Source organism: Vipera berus (genome assembly GCF_964194415.1).
Source record: "Vipera berus genome assembly, chromosome: 12".
In the NCBI taxonomy this organism is placed as follows: Eukaryota; Metazoa; Chordata; class Lepidosauria; order Squamata; family Viperidae; genus Vipera; species Vipera berus.
The window spans coordinates 20,160,374-20,181,560 of record NC_138215.1 but is presented as its reverse complement, the minus strand read 5'-3'; the positions used below and the strand labels follow the sequence as shown (position 1 = coordinate 20,181,560).

At 44.3% G+C, this 21,187-nt stretch overlaps 1 protein-coding gene across 2 annotated transcripts; it reads left to right on the top strand.

Annotated features, from left to right (window-relative positions):
- Positions 1–291: 291 nt before the first annotated feature.
- On the top strand, positions 292–19,992 carry APBA2 (amyloid beta precursor protein binding family A member 2; the record flags this gene model as incomplete). Of its 2 annotated transcripts, XM_081337779.1 has the most annotated exons (12): positions 292–1,248; positions 5,244–5,324; positions 6,527–6,563; positions 8,070–8,215; positions 8,774–8,809; positions 9,932–10,018; positions 11,683–11,868; positions 14,104–14,283; positions 15,411–15,623; positions 16,009–16,128; positions 18,566–18,706; positions 19,801–19,992. In XM_081337779.1, the coding sequence occupies 12 exons, from the start codon at positions 292–294 to the stop codon at positions 19,870–19,872; spliced, it is 2,256 nt and encodes a 751-aa protein (XP_081193905.1). In that variant the 3' UTR covers positions 19,873–19,992. The 2 variants fall into 2 exon arrangements, with proteins under 2 accessions (XP_081193905.1, XP_081193906.1); XM_081337780.1 differs by lacking the exon at positions 8,774–8,809.
- Positions 19,993–21,187: the final 1,195 nt, after the last annotated feature.

Here is a 21,187-nt window from a genome sequence, read left to right as displayed (position 1 = left end):
TGTATAATTATTCTCCTCCTTATTGCTTGGATTCCTTCACAACATGTCTCATTATAGCCAAGATGGATCGTCCTACAAATGAGTGACATTCTCACCTGTTCTTCTTGTTGGAGTAAGTCATGAAACCTAGTTATGACTCTCCTCCACCCCATTGCAACCCACCACCCTGGATAAATTGAAACCCTTCATTTTAGCACCGCTGCTCTTGTTCTTCAGGTAACTCTTATTTTTGTTTCACTCTTCCCCACAGCCAGTGCAGAGAAATGACTGCCCTCTAAGATGTCCACCACCATGGCAAACAGGAAATGCCAAAGCACCACGGTGGCCATGCTGGATCACCGGACAAGAGCCTGTCCTTCTTCTCCCCACGGCCAAGCAGCTGAACAGGCCAACAGTACTTTGTCTGGGGAAGACTATGTGGAGAAGGTGATGGACGCGGTATCACTTGGCCAAGGTGGCCTTCCCCCAGTTGACCCCGAGCATATTGATAACAGTGCAGATGGGGACTCTAGTTCGGACTATGTCAACAACACGTCGGAGGAGGAGGACTACGATGAAGGACTTCCAGAGGAAGAGGAAGGGATCACCTACTATATTCGGTACTGTCCGGAGGATGACAGTTACCTGGAAGGAATGGACTGCAACGGGGAAGAATATGCCCCCCAAGAAGAGCATCACGTCGAGACGGATGAGTGCCATGAAGCTATTGAGGAAGGAGAATGGGTGGAGACCAAAATCCAGCACCAGGACAACGTGGCCGAAGCGGTGGGCTACCATGCAGGATGCATCCAGATTTTGGAAAACGAGGTGGCCTGTCTTGAAATCCAGGATCAAGACGAGAGCATCCAGTATTGCCATCCCAGTGAAGGGGGCTACTACTCCCCGGAAGCCAATGGCAACTCCCGCCGGATGTCCCCTTACCATGGCAGGAACGAAGAGGGGGGCGATTTGGAAGAGCAGGAAGAGGACATCGACCAGATTGTGGCGGAGATCAAGATGAGCATGAGCATGAACAGCATCAACAGCACCTCGGAAATGAGCCCCCAGCACGACGGGACTGAAAACGTGCCAAATGACTATACAGAGACGTGTCCCAAGGGGGAGCCTGGCCACGCGGACGGACGGCATCTGGGGCGGCCCAAGTCCTTGAACATCCCCCCAGCCTCCAAGCAGCTCGGAGAGGCCCCAAGGGGCTTCAAAACCAAGTCCAAGACTCCAGAGGACCGGCAGACCTGGCCACAAGAACAGGTGAGTCAGGGCTTCTCCTCCTTTGCCGAGGGGCTCAGGTCATCTGGGAGAACCATGCAGGCGGCCCTTGACTTACAAGCATTTGTTTGGTGACCGTTCGGAGTTGCAACACAACGGCACTGAGGAGAGTGGTTTGTGACCTTTGCAGCATTCCCACAATTGTGTGATCAAAATTGGAGCGCTTGGTAACTGGCACATAGTTGTGAAGTTGCCTTGTTCTGCATATCATTGATCCCCATTTGTAACCTTCCCAGCTGACTTCTGGCTTCTGACGAGCGAAGTCAGGGGGGAACGACAGATTCACTTAATGACCGCACAATTCACTGAGCAACTGCATTGATTTGCTTAGCCATGGCGGCAAAAAAGGGGGCATAAACTGGGGCAAAACCCACCTAACTACTGCCTTGCTTAGCAGTAGAAATTTGAGGCTGAATTGCAGCCATAAGTTTTATTATTTTTTATTAACATAATCACCATTAATATTTGCTAAACAGCGTGTTGCCCGGGTTTATATTTACAAACAATCCATAACAATTAGTTTCTATAATTCCATACTCCACATAGTAGCTTTCCTTGATTTTCTCTTCTTCCAATAATATTCTCTTTTATCAACCTTAAATTAGTACATTTCTTAGTATTTTAGTAGATAACAATTGAATAGAAACATTTTCCTAGTATTTCTACAAGTAACAACCACACCCGTATGAAGCTTCTTCTCTAATTAACCATCTTAATCACCTTGTTGCAGATCCTGTTATTAAAGTTTTTGAACATTGTGGGGAAAATAAATTTAAATAAGAACTTTAATAATGGGACCAGGATTTCTGTTGCTAAGCAAGGCAGTTTTTCAGGCAGTTTTTTGCACCCACTTTTACAATTATCTTTACCACGTTGTTAAGTGAACCAGGTAGTTGTTAAGCAAATCCAGCTCAGAATTTGTGCCCTCACCTTTTGCATGTGCAGCTGTTGGCGAACATCTGTAGTCAGTTTATTAGGAGTGCAGATTTGGACCGTTTACTTGGAAGGCAGTCTTACTGAGTTGAGTAGCTCCAGTTCCCAAGGAAGATGTCTGTATTCCAGCTGAGCTTTGCTGAGCTGGGCCAGATTAAAAATCTGCGCCCTCAAATTCTCATTTTATTTATCCATGGGAAGCCGGGCTGAATTTCCCTAATGATTATTAAAGCTGTAATTGCATTTGGATGTCTTTTGTTTGCACTTGAAGCTCAGCTCAGCAGAGGCAAAATTTCCACTCTGTACACCATTGTGACTCATCACGAATTCCTGGGAAGCGGAAGAATTGATAGACTGCAAGAAAGAATAAAGGGGAGGGGGAAGGTGTGTGGACTTCTGTGCTGGGGGAAAAAACATGCAGCCTTCTTTGGCGACTTCCCATAACTTCATCTGCAGTGAGAAAGTTAATTCACCAGAATGCTAACTCCAGGATCTTTCTAAGGTGAACTTCAAGGAGGTAAAATGATGTAGTAGCTGTAAGACCCTTCTATCGGCTCCTGGGTGTTGCTAGGGATGACTGCCTCCTCCTCCTCCTCCTCCTCCTCCTCCTCCTCCTCCTCCTCCTCCTCCTCCTCCACCACCACCACCACCACCACCACCACCACCACCACCACATTACTGTGCAATGTGCTATCTGGGGAGGAATTACCAGCAATTACTTGGATATATAGACCACCCTGCTATGAATACACGTTTTGCCCCAGAAAAAGGAAGTCTCACCATCTCTAAAATAGCTCTACAAAGAAATTAATCCATTTCAGAAAATGGAGCGTGTTGCCCAGTTTCCAAATAGAGCATTGGGGTCTGTCCCAAGGGATTTAACAGCCTGAATGCATAATAGTTTGTTGAAATAGCAAATTATCATTTGATGGCATTTCATATGCAAAGAAAACAGAGGGATGGGGAGCAAGGGAAAAATTGCCCTATTTTTTAAAAGCAAAGAGAGAAGAACTTGGTTTGAAATTGTACATATTAATCAGCCTTGGTTTTACAATAATTACATGACATGTTGAGTTTCCCATGGGTAGAACAGAGAATTGGGTACGTTTGTCGCCTTAATTTATATATCCATTAATTAATTATAATTATAATATAATATCTTTGGTAGCAGCTGATATGATGCATTTGTTCTTCCTTTGTCTGTCTTATATGTTTTGAGGAAAGCTGTGATGGGACATCAGTGGCTTGGCTCACAGATTAGGTGAAGCCATTATTTATTGAACCACATTTTATTGAATAAACCATAAATGTCTGGGCTTATGCAACACATTAAGCTGAACCCAGTTAATGCCAGAGTTATCTCAAAGTCATCTGTTAACACTCTGGATTATGGGGGAAGGACTTCTGCGATCAATGGATCTGCAGTTTGGGGAAATGGCCTCATATACTGTAGAACTCAATCTAATCCACTTTCTAAGTTTGGTCTATAAATGCACAGTTTGCAGCACCAAAATGAATTATGACCATACCTGACATGGCTAGTAAAGAAGGGGAGAAACTTGGCTGTTGGGCACCCCAAGACCAATATATCTGCTGTCATTCCATCCAGTAAATAATTCCCTCCTTCTGCAGTCACCCTGTCTTTTTGATCTAACGCTGCCTGCTCTTGAAATAATTTGCGGTTGCCAGGCAGTGCTGCAGACATCTTTTACATATGACCTCTGTTGCATTGGGATTTTTCTGTGCATGCTGGTACATGTTGCGCTTACAACCGAGCAGGGGGCTTAGATTATTTTTTTTTAAAATCCAAGTGAGGATAAACATTATGAAGGAACTGCAGAAAGTGTGTCAGGGTTTCGCCTCTCTGCTGTGGTGGGAATCGCCATGCTCCTCCAACGTTGCTTTCAATTAATGCAAATCTTTTTAAGACCTAGATGCTCTGCATAAATTTACCCCCCTCCCCACCTTGGGTGAGAAGGCTGCTGTTTGAGCATCGTTCTCAGGAAAGGGTACAGAAATGGAGCCTCACTGGGCAGGTCTACCCCATCAGTTTTGTGCTGAGGGGGTCCTCTGCAGTCCTCAAGGGAAGGCCAGGGAGATCTCAGGACCCTGGACAGAGCAAGCGGTCGATTGGGTTCTACTTGAAGCCTGCCAGAGGTTGGGGCCCCATTGTTATCTCTACAGGCAGTCAATGACTTATGACCATTCCTTTAGTGACCAAAGTTACAACAGTGCTGAAAACAATGCCAACTTGTGACTGGTCCTTGCACTTAATGATCGATGCATTCTCACGATCAAAATGCATGATGATGCATTTATGACATGACTGTGCAGTCACCATTTGCAAACTTCCCAGGGGCTTCCAACAAGCAGTGTCAATGGGGGAAGCTGGATTTCTTTAATGACTGTGCGGTGGGGGGGAGAGTTGTAAATCAGGCATGGCTCACTTAACAACAGGGACGGAAGTTCTGGTCCCATCTGCAGTTGTAAGTTGTGGATTACCTGTCGTCCACCAGAGAGGACAATTGTTCTGGGGTACTGCTACACATGTTCATACAGCTGTGGCTGAAAATCCTCCTTCACACAATAGAAGTGGATATATGAAACAACTCCTCTCCTTATAGAGAGTTGGACGACTTTGGTGGGAAAGTCTTCCATGGATGATGTGCCTTACCAAGCAAAAGCAACTCCATGGTGTATCTCTCCTTGACACTGGGGGGGACCCACACCCTAATGTTCTGCTTCCCAAAGAGATGGTGGGCTGTGTCACTCTGTGAAAGGCTCCAGCATCCATTCTACAAGTCCATGGGGAAATATGGAATTCAGGACTAGTGGAAACGAGCGTCTATCCAGGTGCTTGAGGGAAACGTCAACCTTTTTTGTGCTGCCCAAGCAGCCAACGCATAAATCAGTTCTTATTTCCACAGCAGGAGCAATAAAACTCACGGAGGAGAGGCGGTGATAAATGCTGTTAGCATTGATTCTCTTCCTCCTACATTATTGATCGCCATGGTGTGTCTCTCTCGCTTCCCTTTACTGTGTAGGTATGCAACGACTTAGAGCAACCCAGAAAGCAACAGCGCTCTGATCTCAATGGACCGATCGACAACAATAATATGCCGGAGGCAAGTCCTGGGATCTGAGTAGATTTCTCCTTCTCCTCCCCCCTGTTTTGTCTTCTTCTGAAGCTGCAGAATATTGTTGGCCCACCTGTGCAATGTTTGTGTGTGTAGATGTAGGATGTACCATTCAGGGTGGGGGGGGGGCAGTGGGAACTAAATGGATGAAAACATAAGCACAGTGAGCAGAGACCCTATTAAAATCACATTGATGCTGCGACACAGCTACATACCCCAAATTAGGCCTGACCAGTTATGTTAAGAACATCAATGCAGGTAATCCTCAACTTACACTCATCTGTTTAGTGAACATTCAAAGTTATGCTGGCACCGAAAAGAATGTGACTTCCACCTGGTCCTCACACTTATGGCTGTCACAGCATCCCCACGGTCATGTGAACAAAATTTCGGCTCTTGGCAACCGACACGTATGTACAACAGTTGCAGCGTCCTGGGGTCATGTGATCATCAGTTGCGACTTTCCCAGCTGGCTTCCGACACCCAAAACCAACGGGGGAAGCCGGATTTTCTTAACGACGGCATGATTCATTTGCTTAAGCCACCATGGTAAAAAGCATTGTAAAATCAGGTGGGATTCACTTCCAGGTCACGGGTCAAGGGCAGCCTCATTGATAATATAATAAACCCTCAGTGCACCGATAGGAGGTTGGGGATTTTCTACGGAAGGGGTTTTCGCTCAAGAAAAAGTTCTCAGGAATGTTCTGAGCTGAACTGTGAAGAGCCTGGAGAAGCAATCGTGGTTGTAGTCAATACAGTTGCAAGATTTGAAGGGGGAGACCTCCTTGCCATCCGGTGGTCTTTGCAAAGGCAGGGAGAATGGATTCCCTCGAAGGAAGGTGGCATCTGCCAGATGGACCACAGCTAGGAGAATCCCCCATCAGCAAGAACTGCCATTGAATACGTCTGAAGGACTGGTTTTCTTTACTGCCCTAAAAGGTCTTGTGTTACAATTAGATACAATGCAAACCGATTAAAAAACTAGAAGTGCTTTTCATAACCTGTGTTATAGACAGGCTTTCTATAGCCTTATCCTTTTTAACATCGTAAGCTGCCCAGAGTTAACCTGTGGTAAAATGTGGGGCAAATTAATTTAATAATTAACAAATAAATAAATAAATAGGTTCCTTGCCTGGCATGGCATTAACATTCAAAGTGATCAATCACTCTTTTCTTTTATCCCCATACAGAGCAAGAAAGTACCGTCCTTCCCAAGCTTTGTTGATGGTAAGTACCCTTCTGCTTGTAACGTTTATTCATTACTCTAAAAAAATATAGCTCTAAAAATTATAGGGAGGAAATTCAAACAAACCCAAGTACAGTGCAAGGACTGATGATGTTCCCTAGTTGGGTCATGAGACGTCTACAAGTAAACAACCCAGTTCAGAGAGCACAAAGAATTCCACAGTTCAACCATAAGCTAAAGAGATTCTCTTGGAATTTAGAAAGTTCTCAAGAGCAGCAATTCTGTAACTGGAATTCTTTCCTTCCATTCCTAAAAATTAGCCCTTAATGTAACTGTAGATCAAATAAACTGGCTTTTTCAGAAGCCTCCCACTATGAGGGGGTTCAGAGCACTGTTCAGTATCCCTCCACAGCCAGGGTGTTTAAATATTACTTTAATAACCAGCGCAGGCATGTGGCCTGATGAAATTTAAATTGATCTCTGTGATTGATCTTTGCTGGGAATCTCCATGACTGTAGCATGTTTCACTTCACCCATGTCTCATTTGCAACGCTAGAGAATTTATATCTATTGTTAAAGTTGGCTGAAGGAAAATCTCTCATTTTTCCCCCTCCAAGAAGACAAATGGGCATAATTGAGGAAAGGGCTGCCTGGATTGGAAGGACGCCCCAGTGAGTAAGACAGGCTTATTCCTGGGTACAAACATGGAGGGTTGCAACACTGGTTGAAATGATCCTGGATTCTTTGCATAAAGTTCTACTTCGCAACCAGGATGTGTAGAAGCTCTTGCTGCAGCCGCCTGTTTACATTGCAACGGAGATCTTTGGATGAAGATCTCCACTGATCCTGGAATACAGTTTGCCCAGAATCAGTAATGTCTACCAACCACCTTACAAACTGATCTGCTTGGATAGTATCAGCCCTAGCTTGGTCTGGCTCTCCTTTTCTCTGCCATACCCTAGTTTGATTCTTGACAATGCCTCTTGGCTACTCTCTTCTGATTTACGTTGGCCTTTCAGCTGTCCAATCCTGCTGGTTTTGAGACGGTCACTGCCAACTGATACTCTCCTCTAAAGGTTTTTTTAAAAACCAGTAAGCCCTAGTCAATGGATGTGTATGCTATCCCTCTTTTCTAATCTTGACATGCTTAAATTAACAGGAACAATAACCAGCTAAGCAACTGGGGAATTTCTCTAGCTGTTATTTTTCCTTGGGGGAATAACATGAGCCTCGCCTAGGAACAAACCCTGGTCTTGTTGTGAGTTTAAGAGAGGGGAAAATATGTATTTTCATGAACCTATTTGGGGAGCCAGCTGGAATCTGTCTCTTGATTTACTACATCTCTCCCCTGTGATTTTATTTTATTTTTCTCCTTAGGAGAATAGTGTTTGGCTGCTGCGGCAGCACACATCCCTGTCTCTACTGTTGCATTGTTAAAGGGAGGAAATTTCCTCACCTTCTAATGGTCTTAGATTGGGAGATGGGAAGCTCTGGTGTGCAAAAATTAAAACAAAAATCAAGACCTCATTGCCTCTTCTCTGTTTTAGTTCCAGGGCCTTGCGAGCCTGAGGACCTCATTGATGGCATCATCTTTGCAGCCAATTACTTGGGCTCTACCCAGCTGCTCTCCGAACGCAACCCGTCCAAAAACATCCGGATGATGCAAGCCCAAGAGGCAGTGAGCCGTGTCAAGGTAGGGTGGGAAGGACCAACCCCCTTGGAGGGATGGGCTTTCAAGGCTTAGGGACGCCGGTCCTCCTCGCTGAGTGTAGTGATCCCCTTGCTGCAGAGAACCAATAGGCACAGGGGCTTTCCAGGGGCTTTGAAGTCACCATCAAGGTCAGGTTTGGGGATTCTGTCTGGGGAATTCTGGGAACCGAAGTCCACAGTCTCAAAGTTGCCAAGTTTGGAGACCCCTGTCCTAAAAAGCCTGCAATTCTGGCTTATCAAGAGCGAGCAAAATAAGAAAATCGGCTGATGTTTGAGAAGAAGACAAGCGTGGCAGGTTTCGCCTCCCTCTGAAATGCTCTCCTTCCTTCTCAAAACGCTGCCTGAGACCCAGGATACCCTTCCGTCAGATTCCCACTTGGCACTTTTGGGATCCCCGAAAGGAGGGATTTCCAAAATATTTTGCTAACGTCCTGAGATGGTTTTCCCTCTCCCCCACCCCCACTCTTTTTATGCATTTGTCTGTTTCCCTTTGATTTATGTATCAATTTATTTATTTTTAATGCTTCTCGTTCTCCCCAAGAGGATGCAAAAGGCAGCTAAAATCAAGAAAAAAACGGTGTGTAGACTGTTTTTCTTGAATTCTAATGTCTGTTTCATATTTTTTGGGTTGCTTTTGGCTTTTTCACCCCACCTTCTTTAATTGTCCTTGTGCATCCTGTTGTGCTTCTCCGTGTGGAAGTTCACGAAACCGTCATATGAATCTTTGTCTTTGTCTTTGTATGAACAGTCTTAAGATATACCTGTCTGGCTGGAGGGATGGAGGCTGGTTGGTTTCATTGGAGAACATTCCATTTCTCTCCAGGTCTTCTCTCTGTGCTGCTTGGCCTTTTTTTTCCTCCTTTCCTTTTTAATTTTTTGCTGTGCTTCAGAAAACATAATATTTTTCTTTGGCAAAAATTTATTTCTGTTGATCTCCTCAACAGCAGCTCAGAGAACAATCATGATTTATTTTCATTTTCACAATGGGGTCTATTCGGTCTGCCAGCCAGCTTTTCTTTCGTTAAGGTCAGCTTGCCTTGCTTCTGAAGATTAGGCTGATGGAAGTTTGGGAGAAAAAGAGCCAAGAACAGATGTTTGAGTGAAGTGGCTGCTGGAAAAAAAAATACTGAATAGAGCTTGATCCTTAATGCCAAACTCCTACTTTATGCATCATACATCAACTTTGGGTTTTTAATAAAGACAAAAATAAATCACAGTAGATCCAACAAATCCCATATCTGCTCATTGGTGGTCTAAAAAAGGAACAATAGCCAAAATATGTGTGACTCCTAAAGATTCTAAGTTTAGTTATTGCCCTAAACCTCTGTGCATTAAAGTCCCTTCATCCAAGTCACCTCTTGATCTTTAAAAGGTTTTCTGGGTTTCAGCCTCATCCGATTAATATAATCATTCCTGCTGGAGATCATTATTATAGTTGCAAAACTTCAGATTTAGCACCTCTCTTGCCTCATTCCCCATCTTTGGTGAAGGCAGGACTCCGAAACGTGAAAGTTGATTTGTACAGGTGAAGCTTTGCATGTGTCTTTTGAAAATTAGCCATTCCAAATAGCTGTTCTGTGTCGTAGTAAATCACTCAGTGTGCCTGTTCTATGTTGCATCATATCCGAAGTAAGTCTGTGAGGAACCTGCCATTTCAAGAACATTCTTTAAGCGAATTTACTACTCTGTCTTTTTTTAGACTTCTGAAGGGGATGTACATGCTTTGACAGAGGTGGACCTGTTTATCTCCACCCAGAGAATTAAAGTTCTTAATGCAGACACCCAGGTAAGCCTACAGCCCCATAATTGCAGCATTAATGACAGGGCCATGAAATAATTTTGACGGGCCAAAGTCTAACCTCCCAACGTTTCTACAAGTATCCCATTCAGATGTCCTAGAAGAGCTAAGTCTTTTTCTTCTGCCATCCTGTTGGTTGGAGAGGAAAAGTGGAGGAAAAATAAGCTGGAGGAGACCATCTCCCTGCCCAACCTCAGCTGTGACTTTGTCAAAAGGCAGACTGGCTTTAGGAGAGCTGCCCACATGAAGTTTGGGTCTTCGTCTGAGGAATTCTCCATCCAGTGTGGTCTTTTTTCCCTTGAGAATTCTGAGAGTTGAAATCAGATGGCGAAAGCTTGGAAAAATGTGCCTATCTGAGTTTTTGAGCAAGAGAAGATACCTTGCATTTTTATTTTAGAAGGGATCTTGAACATGCATTCCAAACCACCACAGTGTCCTGTAACCATGAGAGTGAATCCCTCGGCCACTAGATTTTCGGTTTTCTTCCATATATTTTACATCTCTTCCTCAATCACAATCCCACAAGCCAAAACAGAGATTTTGAAATCTTTGTTCTTATCTCTTGCAACACGAATGTAGGTGGGTAGTCCTCATTTAGCAACCACAATTGGGACCTACCACTCAGTGGTTAAGCTAAAGAGTCATAAAGTGAAACCGAACGGTGCTTATGATCCAAATTCAGCCTCCTTTCACTTTACAGACCTACAAAGGTTGTAAATGCAAGAACTGGCTTCAAAATTACCTTTTCATCCCCATCATGACTGCAGTCGCTGTTTGAGGCAGTTGCTAAACAAGGATTGCCTTTGCTATCCTCCCAGGCCTGGAAATGTGACTCTCTCTTCATGCACCACACTCTACTTTCTGGCTTTTAGGTTTTCCCAGGCAGGCAGCTGTTCCAGTCATTATGAAAAGGTCTGATTGTGGCCGCCATGCGGCCTTGGGTTTATTCCTGGCATTTAATAAAACAGCAAGCTATAATGGAGCAAGCTAGCCGATGTAGCAAATGAATTTCATAGCTGCATTTCACTGCTGCATGTAAATAATGAAAGCCACTGTAAGTGCAGAAACACCAACGGCCCACTTTGTGTCTGATCCACCATAGCTAAAAGCAAGACTGGAGGTGCTAAGAGGGCTCTGAACAAATTAATTTGCTTCCTGCCATGGCGAATCAGGAGTTGCTCTCTGCAGGCCTCTGTTGACTTTGATGCTTAGAGCGGTCTCCCGGGAAGAGTGGAAGAACAAAAGTCAAACAACGCGAGAATATCAATGCCGTCTTCATTGATCCTGGCCAGTTTCAGGCTATCCTCACTAAGAGTTGCAGTCTGGAGGCCCTCCTTTTTCATCCAGGTGTGGTGACTGGCAATTCTCCTAGGATGCCATCTGAAATGCAAGGCAAGAGTTGAGTGGTTCACCCAAGCAATGAAGTTGCATTCAAAGACAAGTATTTAATTAAGAACAATTTACCAGTCCAATCCCTTGGTTGCCTTGACTTATGACCATCATGAGTTAAGAGGGAAATTCCAGGCTTCTTTACCGTCATAAGTCAAGGACTATTTGTACTGTATTTTTCCTCTCTTAATTTGCATTAACTGCAGCCTTTCTCAAGTGACAAGGGACCTGCTCTTTGTTTTTTTTTCGCTCTCTTCTTCTAGGAAACCATGATGGACCACGCGCTGCGCACCATCTCCTACATTGCTGACATCGGCAACATTGTGGTCCTGATGGCCCGCCGCCGGATGCCTCGGTCAGCATCCCAGGATTGCATCGAGACGACCCCCGGGGTGCAAGAAGGAAAGAAACAGTACAAGATGATCTGCCATGTCTTCGAATCCGAGGATGTGAGTGACCGGCATATGACCTCTTTAGTGTTGACTTGACCCTTGGTGATTCTCCAAAGGAGACGTTTCTTGCACAAATCCAATCTGTTCTTTTAAATTCAAGATCCCAGGGATGGTTAAGGTATAAGATGTAAGAGGATAGAATAGGATAGAATGAGATATAAGATAAGACACAGGATAAGATGAGAAGAGATAAGACATAAGATATATAATAAGAAGATAAGATAACATTTATTGACATTTTTCTGTACACCAAACAGGACATATAAAAATGATATTCTGATGCCTGCTCTTGAAAGTAAAACTGCCATGTCATCACCCAAGGATAACTACAATAATAATATAATAAGGGCAACATCTGTTATTAAACTAAGCAGTTCTTGTACAGTTTCATGCACATCACTATTTGTGGCAGGTCCTCAATCACCATATTTTATGGTGGTGAAGAAGGGTGCCGGAAGAACTAAAGTATTAAAAAGTAAAATCATATGATTGCAGAATAGGAATCCAAATTTTAAAACTTATGATTTGGTTCCAGAATAGTAACCAGAATGAAGAGTAATGTTAAATGGCTTCAGTGAGCATTTATTTCCAGTTCTTCTTAAATTAGTGCTTTTTTAATTAGAAGTCCATGTTATATCCCACAACTGACACTTGTACTGTCTTTGCTGTTGTGACATCTAGTGGCCAAGAATTGCCTATTTTTCCTATCTCAAATGACTGTACGGGAATTCCATACAAGATACACCCTTATGAAAATTAGGACCTCCCTTTCTTTGAAAGAAGTCCATGTCTCAGGCTTTGGCCGTGGCAGAGTTGAACCCAGATGTTGAAAATCAGGAATTATCCTTCTCTCCTACTCAAAACATTTCAGTGGTTCACCTAGAAGCGGAATTTTCCTCCAATGTGATTTTCCCATGTATTTTACCAGGAAAGATAGATAGGGCAGTCTAGAAAAGTCAGTGCCCTCCTAACCATACCCAAGCCCTCTGAGTTTGTTGGTGATGTCCATTTTGCCCTATGAGTTCATGGTGACCTAACCCTAACCCTAAGTGGAATTTTCCTCCAATGGGATTTTCTCATGTATTTTGCCAGGAAAGATAGATAGGGCAGGTTAGAAAAGTCAGTGTCCTCCTAACCATACCAAAGCACTCCGAATTTGTTGGCGATGTCCATTTTGCTCTCCGAGTTCATGGTGTCGTAACCCTAACCCCAATGTTTTTCCACCTTGGCAGCTTTAAGAAGTGTGGACTTCAGTTTCCAGAATTCCCCAGCCAGCTTGAAAAACAGGGACCTATAACTTGAAGTTTTAAAAATCAGAATAAAGGGAAAGGAAGAAGAGCATCAGAAGGAAGTCCACTGGATCAAATCAAAAGTTGTCTAGATATTTAGGCTCCCAATTCCCCATAAATTTCAGCCCTCCTCCAGGTTTATTGGCCTCCTACCTTTTGATATTCTGGACTCCAATTCCCATAATTCTAGCCAGGATAGAAGCCTTCGTAGGGGTCACCTCTTGACAGCATGGGAATTGAAATTCACCACATGTCAGAGAATAGCAGAGTAGAGTAGGAATCTGGAGTAAGAGATCATATAAAATTGTGGAATTGTATATTGTCTTTTATTGTCTAATCAATTAGGTTATTGCAAGAGCCATCAGAGCTAATTGCCTCTGATAATCTGATACTCCACAAATGAGCCTAATGGCCTTTGAAAAGCATCTGATCTTACAGTTGATGCCACATGTGAAGGCAGAGCATTTCCAAACCCAATTATGCATTATGGGAGAAAGTGGTTCCTCTGTTCTTAGTCCTGTTGTCTCCTGGACTGCTGGAGAATATTTGTTGAACGAAAGCTTCAAAATCTTAAAAACAGAGAAGTTCATTTTCTCCCAAGTTGCTTTGGTGGCGAAGGACCAAAAACTAAGGTGGTCTCTGCTTAAGGGAGGTGACTGAAGCTGAACAAGTTGAGTTTGTTTCGTCTTGTCTCAGCTCCCAACCCTGAATAATTGTGACGACCTCTCTGTTCTGAGTCCTGCAAAGTTTTGCTTAGTTCAGTGGTTTTTCCTCCTAGTCTTCATCCAAGCAGTTTGCACATCTGCAGTGGAATAAAAACATGGCCCACGGGGGCTACCAGCAGTTTCCAGAATAGGATGGGTCAGTCCCTTCAGATGGCCAACAAGGATGCCGTTGTTCCCCAAGGAGGCTGACCTCTTTCCTTCTTCTCCTTCTCGCGAAGGCTCAGCTGATAGCTCAATCGATTGGACAAGCGTTCAGCGTGGCCTACCAGGAATTTCTCCGGGCCAACGGCATCAACCCTGAAGATCTCAGTCAGAAAGAGTACAGTGACATCATCAACACCCAGGAAATGTATAATGATGATTTGATTCACTTCTCCAACTCGGAGAACTGCAAAGAGGTGATTCCTTTTTTCCTGAACTGGGTTATGTTTTTTTTGGGGGGGGAGTTTTTATCATTTGAAGCTCCTTTCCTTATGCATGAGGTGACTGCTGAGAACTCAGCTGGAGTTTCAAGAGGTCATTTGCAAATGTCGTTTTAAAGCCTTCAGGATAGAAGAGCGAAATTAAGTTCACTGAGATGTTGACCAGGGCTGTCATAGCTGAGTGGTAGAAATCCAGAGTGTCCTGTAGAAAGAAGCCACATTTTTTCTGTGTCTCTTTGTTTGATCGTTGTGCACCACCCAGAGTCATTTCCTGTGAGGTGGGCAGCCATATAAATGTGATAGATGATGGATGAATGAATAGTCAGTGTTTTGCTGTTGTTTTTGGAAAACAAAGGGGTGAGCGATCACATTTATCTGTTTTAAGAAGGCCTTGGAGGACCCAGGGTGTTTAATACTTGAAAAGTCATTCTAGAGGAGAAAACTCTATTCTTGAAATTAGCTGCATAGATGTAACCACGAGGCAAGTCATCTCTGTATCCCTGACAGCTCGGGCTGTGTCTAAGCAATGTGCTTGGACATTGAAAAGCAGCCAAAGGAATGGGAAGTGAAGCCAAAATATACAAGCCAGGTGGAAATTGGATTTTAAATCAATACCGGGGGAAGGGTAAATAAATTGTAATCTACTCAGATGCAGGACAAGGGAGAGAGCACGCATGCGCGCTGGTGCATGTTGGACGTTGTTTGGATTATTGGAGAAAGTCAATAATAAACGAGGTTTTCCTTGAAGGAGTCGCAATTCAGAAGGTGGAGGAGAATGAATTGCAGGTGGAGGGGCAGGAGGGAAGTCAGCCAACATTTTTCTGGAAAGAGCCCAGCCCAAGGAAGTCACATTAATTTCCCCCAATCAGCATGTCCTCTCCTCAAGACAGGCCTTGAGAATAGAATGAGTCAACCTTGATCGAGCCTGGACTTCTGCATGCAGGGAAGGTGCCTGGCAACACCCTGTAACCATTCCCTGGAGATTATGCATCGCAGAGATAAGGGAGATGGCCCTTTTGGAGAACACGCTTGGAGAAGAAGCCCTCTCCTGTTTCTCCAGGGGTTCCACAAACACTCATCCTCTCTGCTCTTTTGTCTTCCAGCTGCAGCTCGCCAAACACAAGGGGGAGATCCTTGGTGTGGTGGTGGTCGAGTCTGGCTGGGGCTCCATTTTGCCCACCGTCATCCTGGCTAACATGATGAACGGAGGGCCAGCAGCCCGTTCAGGAAAGCTCAGCATCGGAGACCAGATTATGTCCATTAATGGGACCAGTTTAGTTGGCCTTCCTTTAGCAACCTGCCAAGGAATCATTAAGGTACCCCATCTGTCCTTATTTGTGTCAGCTGGTCATCTGGGAGGAGGGAATGACTCTAGTTGACTTCCAACATTAACTCCGTCTATTGCCATATTTACATATTGGCTAGGTTCTGACACCCGTCTCAACCCGTTTACCAAATTTGCAATGTATGTTGAGTGCCCAGGTGAGGTCTCACAACATGTTGAGAATTCCCTAACCATCATCTAAAGTAGCCCAGACACCAGGCCTATTGTGGCATACTGCAAAAGATGCAAATTATATCTGTTGTCTCATTTGCTGTGGTGAGGCCTTTCCTGACCTTCTTCTGGCCCGTTCCAGATGCCTATCTTGCCTAACTTGCTTTGCTTGATGAGAAATTGCTAACTTTGAGTGCATTTTGCAGGGTCTTAAGAATCAAACGCAAGTGAAATTGAACATTGTCAGTTGCCCTCCAGTCACCACTGTCCTAATCAAGCGCCCGGATCTGAAATACCAGCTGGGTTTCAGTGTACAGAACGGAATTGTGAGTCTCTTCATTCTTTCAATCTGGGTATGAAAATGGGGCTGGGAAAGCAACGTTTCCTCAACAGAAGAGGACAACCAGGCATAGTTGGACAAATCCTGGAAAAGAAGCCATGTTAGTCTGCCACAGAAACTAGGTGTCCTTACAAACATTCAGGCCTTTGCCTGACTTGCAATGAGCACCCAGATGATATGCAGAGCTGATGCCTTCTCCACTTTTTCAGTGCGTAGTGTAAGTCAAGGGTTCAGGTGATGTTTTGGACCTAGATCCTAAGAGGTCAGAATTCAGAAATCAACGTTTGACTTTCAACCCTGATCTGATCAGGAACAACAGATGGAGATTCCAAACTTGGTCATCATATTTGTAACATTCACACAAGTGAAAGGAAGAATAAAGCATGTGGGAGCTTCAAAGAAGGTCCAGCATAGTCCATGGCAAACTATCCTGACTCCAAAATGATTCCATACTCAAGTGATATCATCCTGCGGTTGCCACAATTGTGTATTTATGTCCTGATGTCTTGAGATTGTGCACATGGTGGCATAAGCATAAGGTCATCACACATATTTCTCTCCCACCCAGCCCTTTCCTGATATAGGTACACCTGGGAGTGTCCTTAGGCTCTTAATAATAATAAGTTGGAAGGGACCTTGGAGGTCATCTAGTCCAACCCCCCTTGATCACCTCTGGGGTACCTGCTTGGGTCCTGAAAAGGAACCGTGAAAGGGCGCTTTCTAATGAAAGCTACAGTTTGAAGAAATTGGGAAGCCTTACTGTATATTGGGGGCGGGGGGCATGGAGACTCATATTTGATTTTTCAGGACAGGGTGGTGGGGTTCCTGGCTCCTCCTCCTTTAAAAGGAGATGTTTCCAGTCCAGATGTTTGTGTCGGAAGCCTTATGCACCTTTGCCAGAAGGCTTCAGAACTGTTTTGTCATCTGCTAGGCCTCTTTTTAATTGTCGCTTAGTACCATCTAGTGGCAATAACATACATTCATGATCACGGAAAATAGGCATTGTCTCCTGGTGCAGAAATCTGGCCCACAATTTACTCTTTGCAGCTGTAGCTTCTACAGCAACCTCCAAGCTGATGTCTTGCAATAAAATGGAACTTCCACAGGTCTCCCAGTGTGGAGAAATACCGTGTGTTTGTGTGTGTGTGTGTGTGTGTGTGTGTGTGTGTGTGTGTGTGTGTGTGTGTGTGTGTGATGAAGACCAAACTGGTTTTTCAATAGGAAAATTGGCTTGTAAATAAGCAAAACTGTTTTTATTTCTTGCGGTATTACAATAGACAGTTTTAAAAACAGGCTTTTTATTGTAATTTTAAAAAGAAGATAAAAACTAATACCAACTAATATAAAGTAAGGAAAAAGCAAAAAAACAACAACCCCAAACGCAAATACTAATATAATGTGAAAGTCAAGCCTTTTGACCATGTATTTTCCATGGGTCCCTCTCTACATGACAATCCAAATTCTTAGCCCCCTGGATCACCCATTCTTCAACCTCTTCTTCTTCTTCTTCTTCCTGAACCTAAAATCTCCCCCTCAAAGGTCAACAAAAGTGGACGCCAGACGGGGAAGCACCCACTTTCTCCAGGAACTGGCTTCAAACTTTCAAGCCTGTTTGCTGCACCAAACTGACGTCCTAACAGGCTTTTTTAAAGAATGTGCTTCCCAGAGTCGGGATGTATCCAAGAAAAGGAATTAAAGCCCATTTGTATGCGCGTTGTGTGTGCATAGGGACCTATTCCCATAGCAACCATTTCTACCCTTTTCTACAGCTGGCACTGTAGAACAGTGAAGTGTGGTGTTTCCTTTGGGGAATGCACACACTTAAAAGCAGGAGGAGCATGGGGCTTTAGGAGAATTCCCTGACTATCATTCTCCTTTACTGCACGAACCCGATGAAGGCTGATTGGGATATCAGTTCAATTAGGATAGAGGCACTTGGAGGGCTGGGACCTGGGAGATCATTTCCTGATCAATCAGGAGCTTTAGACAGTGCTAAGGAGGCATCGCCAAAGTTTGTGGAGTCCTTCATGATCTCTGCGCTTGATTGTTGGCTTGCAGATGTCTCATGACCCAAAACATTATCGGCGCACCATTTCATGGCTACAGGAACCATCCTTGTAAATATTTACATCTAAGATCAACTGTTGCTATTTCAACACCTTCTTTTCCCATTGATGTTGGGTTTGACATCATCTTAGCTTCTTAATGTTGAGTAGCTTTTGCCCTCTCTTTGCCCACCTTTGGAAAGAAGGGGGTGAAGAATAGCAGGTGGTCAAAGACTGAATCCATCAACCAAGGGAAATGCATAATTTCTGTAGTGTGGTAGCTAAGAAGAAGAAGAAGACCTTCCTATTGTTTCTAAGCCTTCTGGCCAAACTGCCCCTTTTCCATTTAACTGAACACGTCTCCTTTTCTGCGTCCAGATCTGCAGCTTGATGCGAGGTGGGATTGCCGAGAGAGGTGGGGTCCGGGTGGGGCACCGCATTATCGAGATCAATGGTCAAAGTGTCGTTGCTACAGCTCATGAGAAGATTGTGCAAGCCTTGTCCAACTCCGTAGGAGAGGTGAGTCTTCCCAGCATGCATTTTTAACAGCGATAACAGGATGTTAAAGAGTTTTTGATTTCTTTTTATCCAAAGAAAGAACCATTAGTACATTCCAGACTAGGCAAAGGGGCCGGAGATGTCATGCCAATCTTGACAAGTTGCCCCCTAATTAGGATGGCAGAGTGGATAAAGGAGGACAGCGGTATGTCTATGGAGATTCTCCATCATCCAGATCATGGTTGTTCCAAAGGTGCTTTTTCAGGAGGCAACTGGACTTCCTTGTTTTTCTTTGAAGACATTTCGCTTCTCATCCAAGAAGCTTCTTCAGCTCTGACTGGATGGTGTCAGAGCTTCATTCCTTCCCTTCCCCACCATCCTGTCAGAGCTGAAGAAGCTTCTTGGATGAGGAGCGAAATGTCTTCAAAGAAAAACAAGGAAGTCCAGTTGCCTCCTGAAAAAGCACCTTTTGGAAGATAACAATAGAACTTATCTCTACTGTTTCATAGTGCTTTACAGCACTCTCTGAGCAATTTGCAAATGCCATCATATTGCCCCCAACAATCCTTACCAACTTTGGAAGGATGGAAAGCAGAGTTAACCTGGAGTCTCATCAGGATCGAACTCCAGGCTGTGGGCAGAGTTAGCCTGCAATACTGCATTCTAACCACTGAGCCACCACGGCTCCAAGATGCCATTAAGAAGTGGCTGAGGGTGCCCTTTGTCCTCTACTCAGGGGTGGAATCTCCGCACTTTGGAAATTGTCTTTCCATCTTTGAACATGTCTGTCCATCAAGCTCAGCATTGCCTCTCTCGGGGGGAAATAAGCCGTTGCCCTGACATTTTTGTGGCCTGCACGGCCCTGCGTAGCCTGTCTTGAGCTCAGGAGAACATAGAACTTCACAAGGGTGAGAACCGTTAGGTATCAGGTATACTGTGCTTGGCCATGGCTTTAAGAAAACCTCTTTTCCATATGTGCCCTGGTTATCGGTGGGCTTTGACCTTCATGGTTAGCTTGGCCACGTCCAACATCCACACCAACTATGAAGAATGGCTGTAGGCATCGAGTCTGAAGCCTCCAGTCCCAGAATCACTACTAATTCTCTTCCAAACAGATTCACATGAAGACAATGCCTGCTGCCATGTTCAGGCTGCTCACTGGTCAAGAAACGCCACTCTACATCTAAAAGAGAAGCTTGACTGCTCCTCAACAGGGAAGCTCGACTGCTCCTCAAGCAAACCACATCCTGCTGCCTAAGCTTAAACTTCCAGAGAAATGTTGTATTTTGTAGGAAACGGGCACAGTTTGAACCCAAAACTGGCTATTCTGGACACTCAATGGATCCAGCTCCTTTGCCTTCTTCTGTTGGTTTGTTTCTTAGTTTACCTCTCTCTCTCCTCTGAGCACCTTGCCAAAAGGTGATGACATTCCTGTTATGACAAATAACCACTGACACCACCTTTCTAGCCACATGATTGGCCAACTCCCTCGTCATGAACTCAGGATGAAGCCCACCATGAAGCTGATCAAGCCCCAGGGCTGTTTCAACCTTCTGGTTACAAAGAGGCACTTGCATTGTCCTCGTTCTGGGTGGGCTGTACTTCTAATACTTTACTCTAAGGTGATTCCAGCATGTCCGTAGCCCTCTGTCTGTCTCTGCCACCACCTTCAGCCACAAGGCACGTGTGAACGAGTCTATGGAAACAGGTCCTTTCCGAGTGGGGTGGCTTCCGCTGGACTTTCCAACACGGGCGGGTTGTTGCAACGACTGAGAACGGGTGCCGTTATAAAGGGGGGTGCTGGAGGGAGGTTTGGGGGTGGGGAGAGTGTCCATTGCTATCAAATGAAAAACAAAACCTGCTGTTGTCATTGGTATCCTTATTGTCACGTGTAATGTGACTTTTGATGAGACGTGGTTTGTATGTGAAGTAGAAAGGTTTCAGAGTGAATGTGAGTGATATGGAAAAAGAAACAAACTCTTTTTTGGGAGTTCTCAATATCCCTGCCAGGAAAAAAAACAAAAGAATCTTTGCAATACGAATGTGGGATATTTATTTAAATGAGATACATTTCTGTTTTGGAGAGACCGATCCTTTTTAACGCTGAAAATACTGTTCCTAGAGTTTTGCAAGTCGGGAAAAACCAGGGAAATGGGTCCTCTTTTCTCGTCCCACCACTTTCCATATCACCCTTTTGTTGGAACTTCACTCTCGGAAAGCCATGCTTAAATGCAACTTTTTTATATCAGAATGTTTAATATTGTTCTGTTTGTCTTTGATTCTCCTGAGCCAACATGTCTGAATGTAAACAGTGACGCCGAATGCAAAGTCTTTGCCATCAGCAGTATTAGAAATTTGTGGCAATGATAAACCAAGGAATAGTAAGTATCATGTGTTCATTACGAGATAAATGTCAACTGATGTAACTCTTTTTGTCTCGACTCCTTTTCCTCTCTCCTGTGGTCCACGGCCTCGAAGAAAAATGACACTGTGACCAAAAAA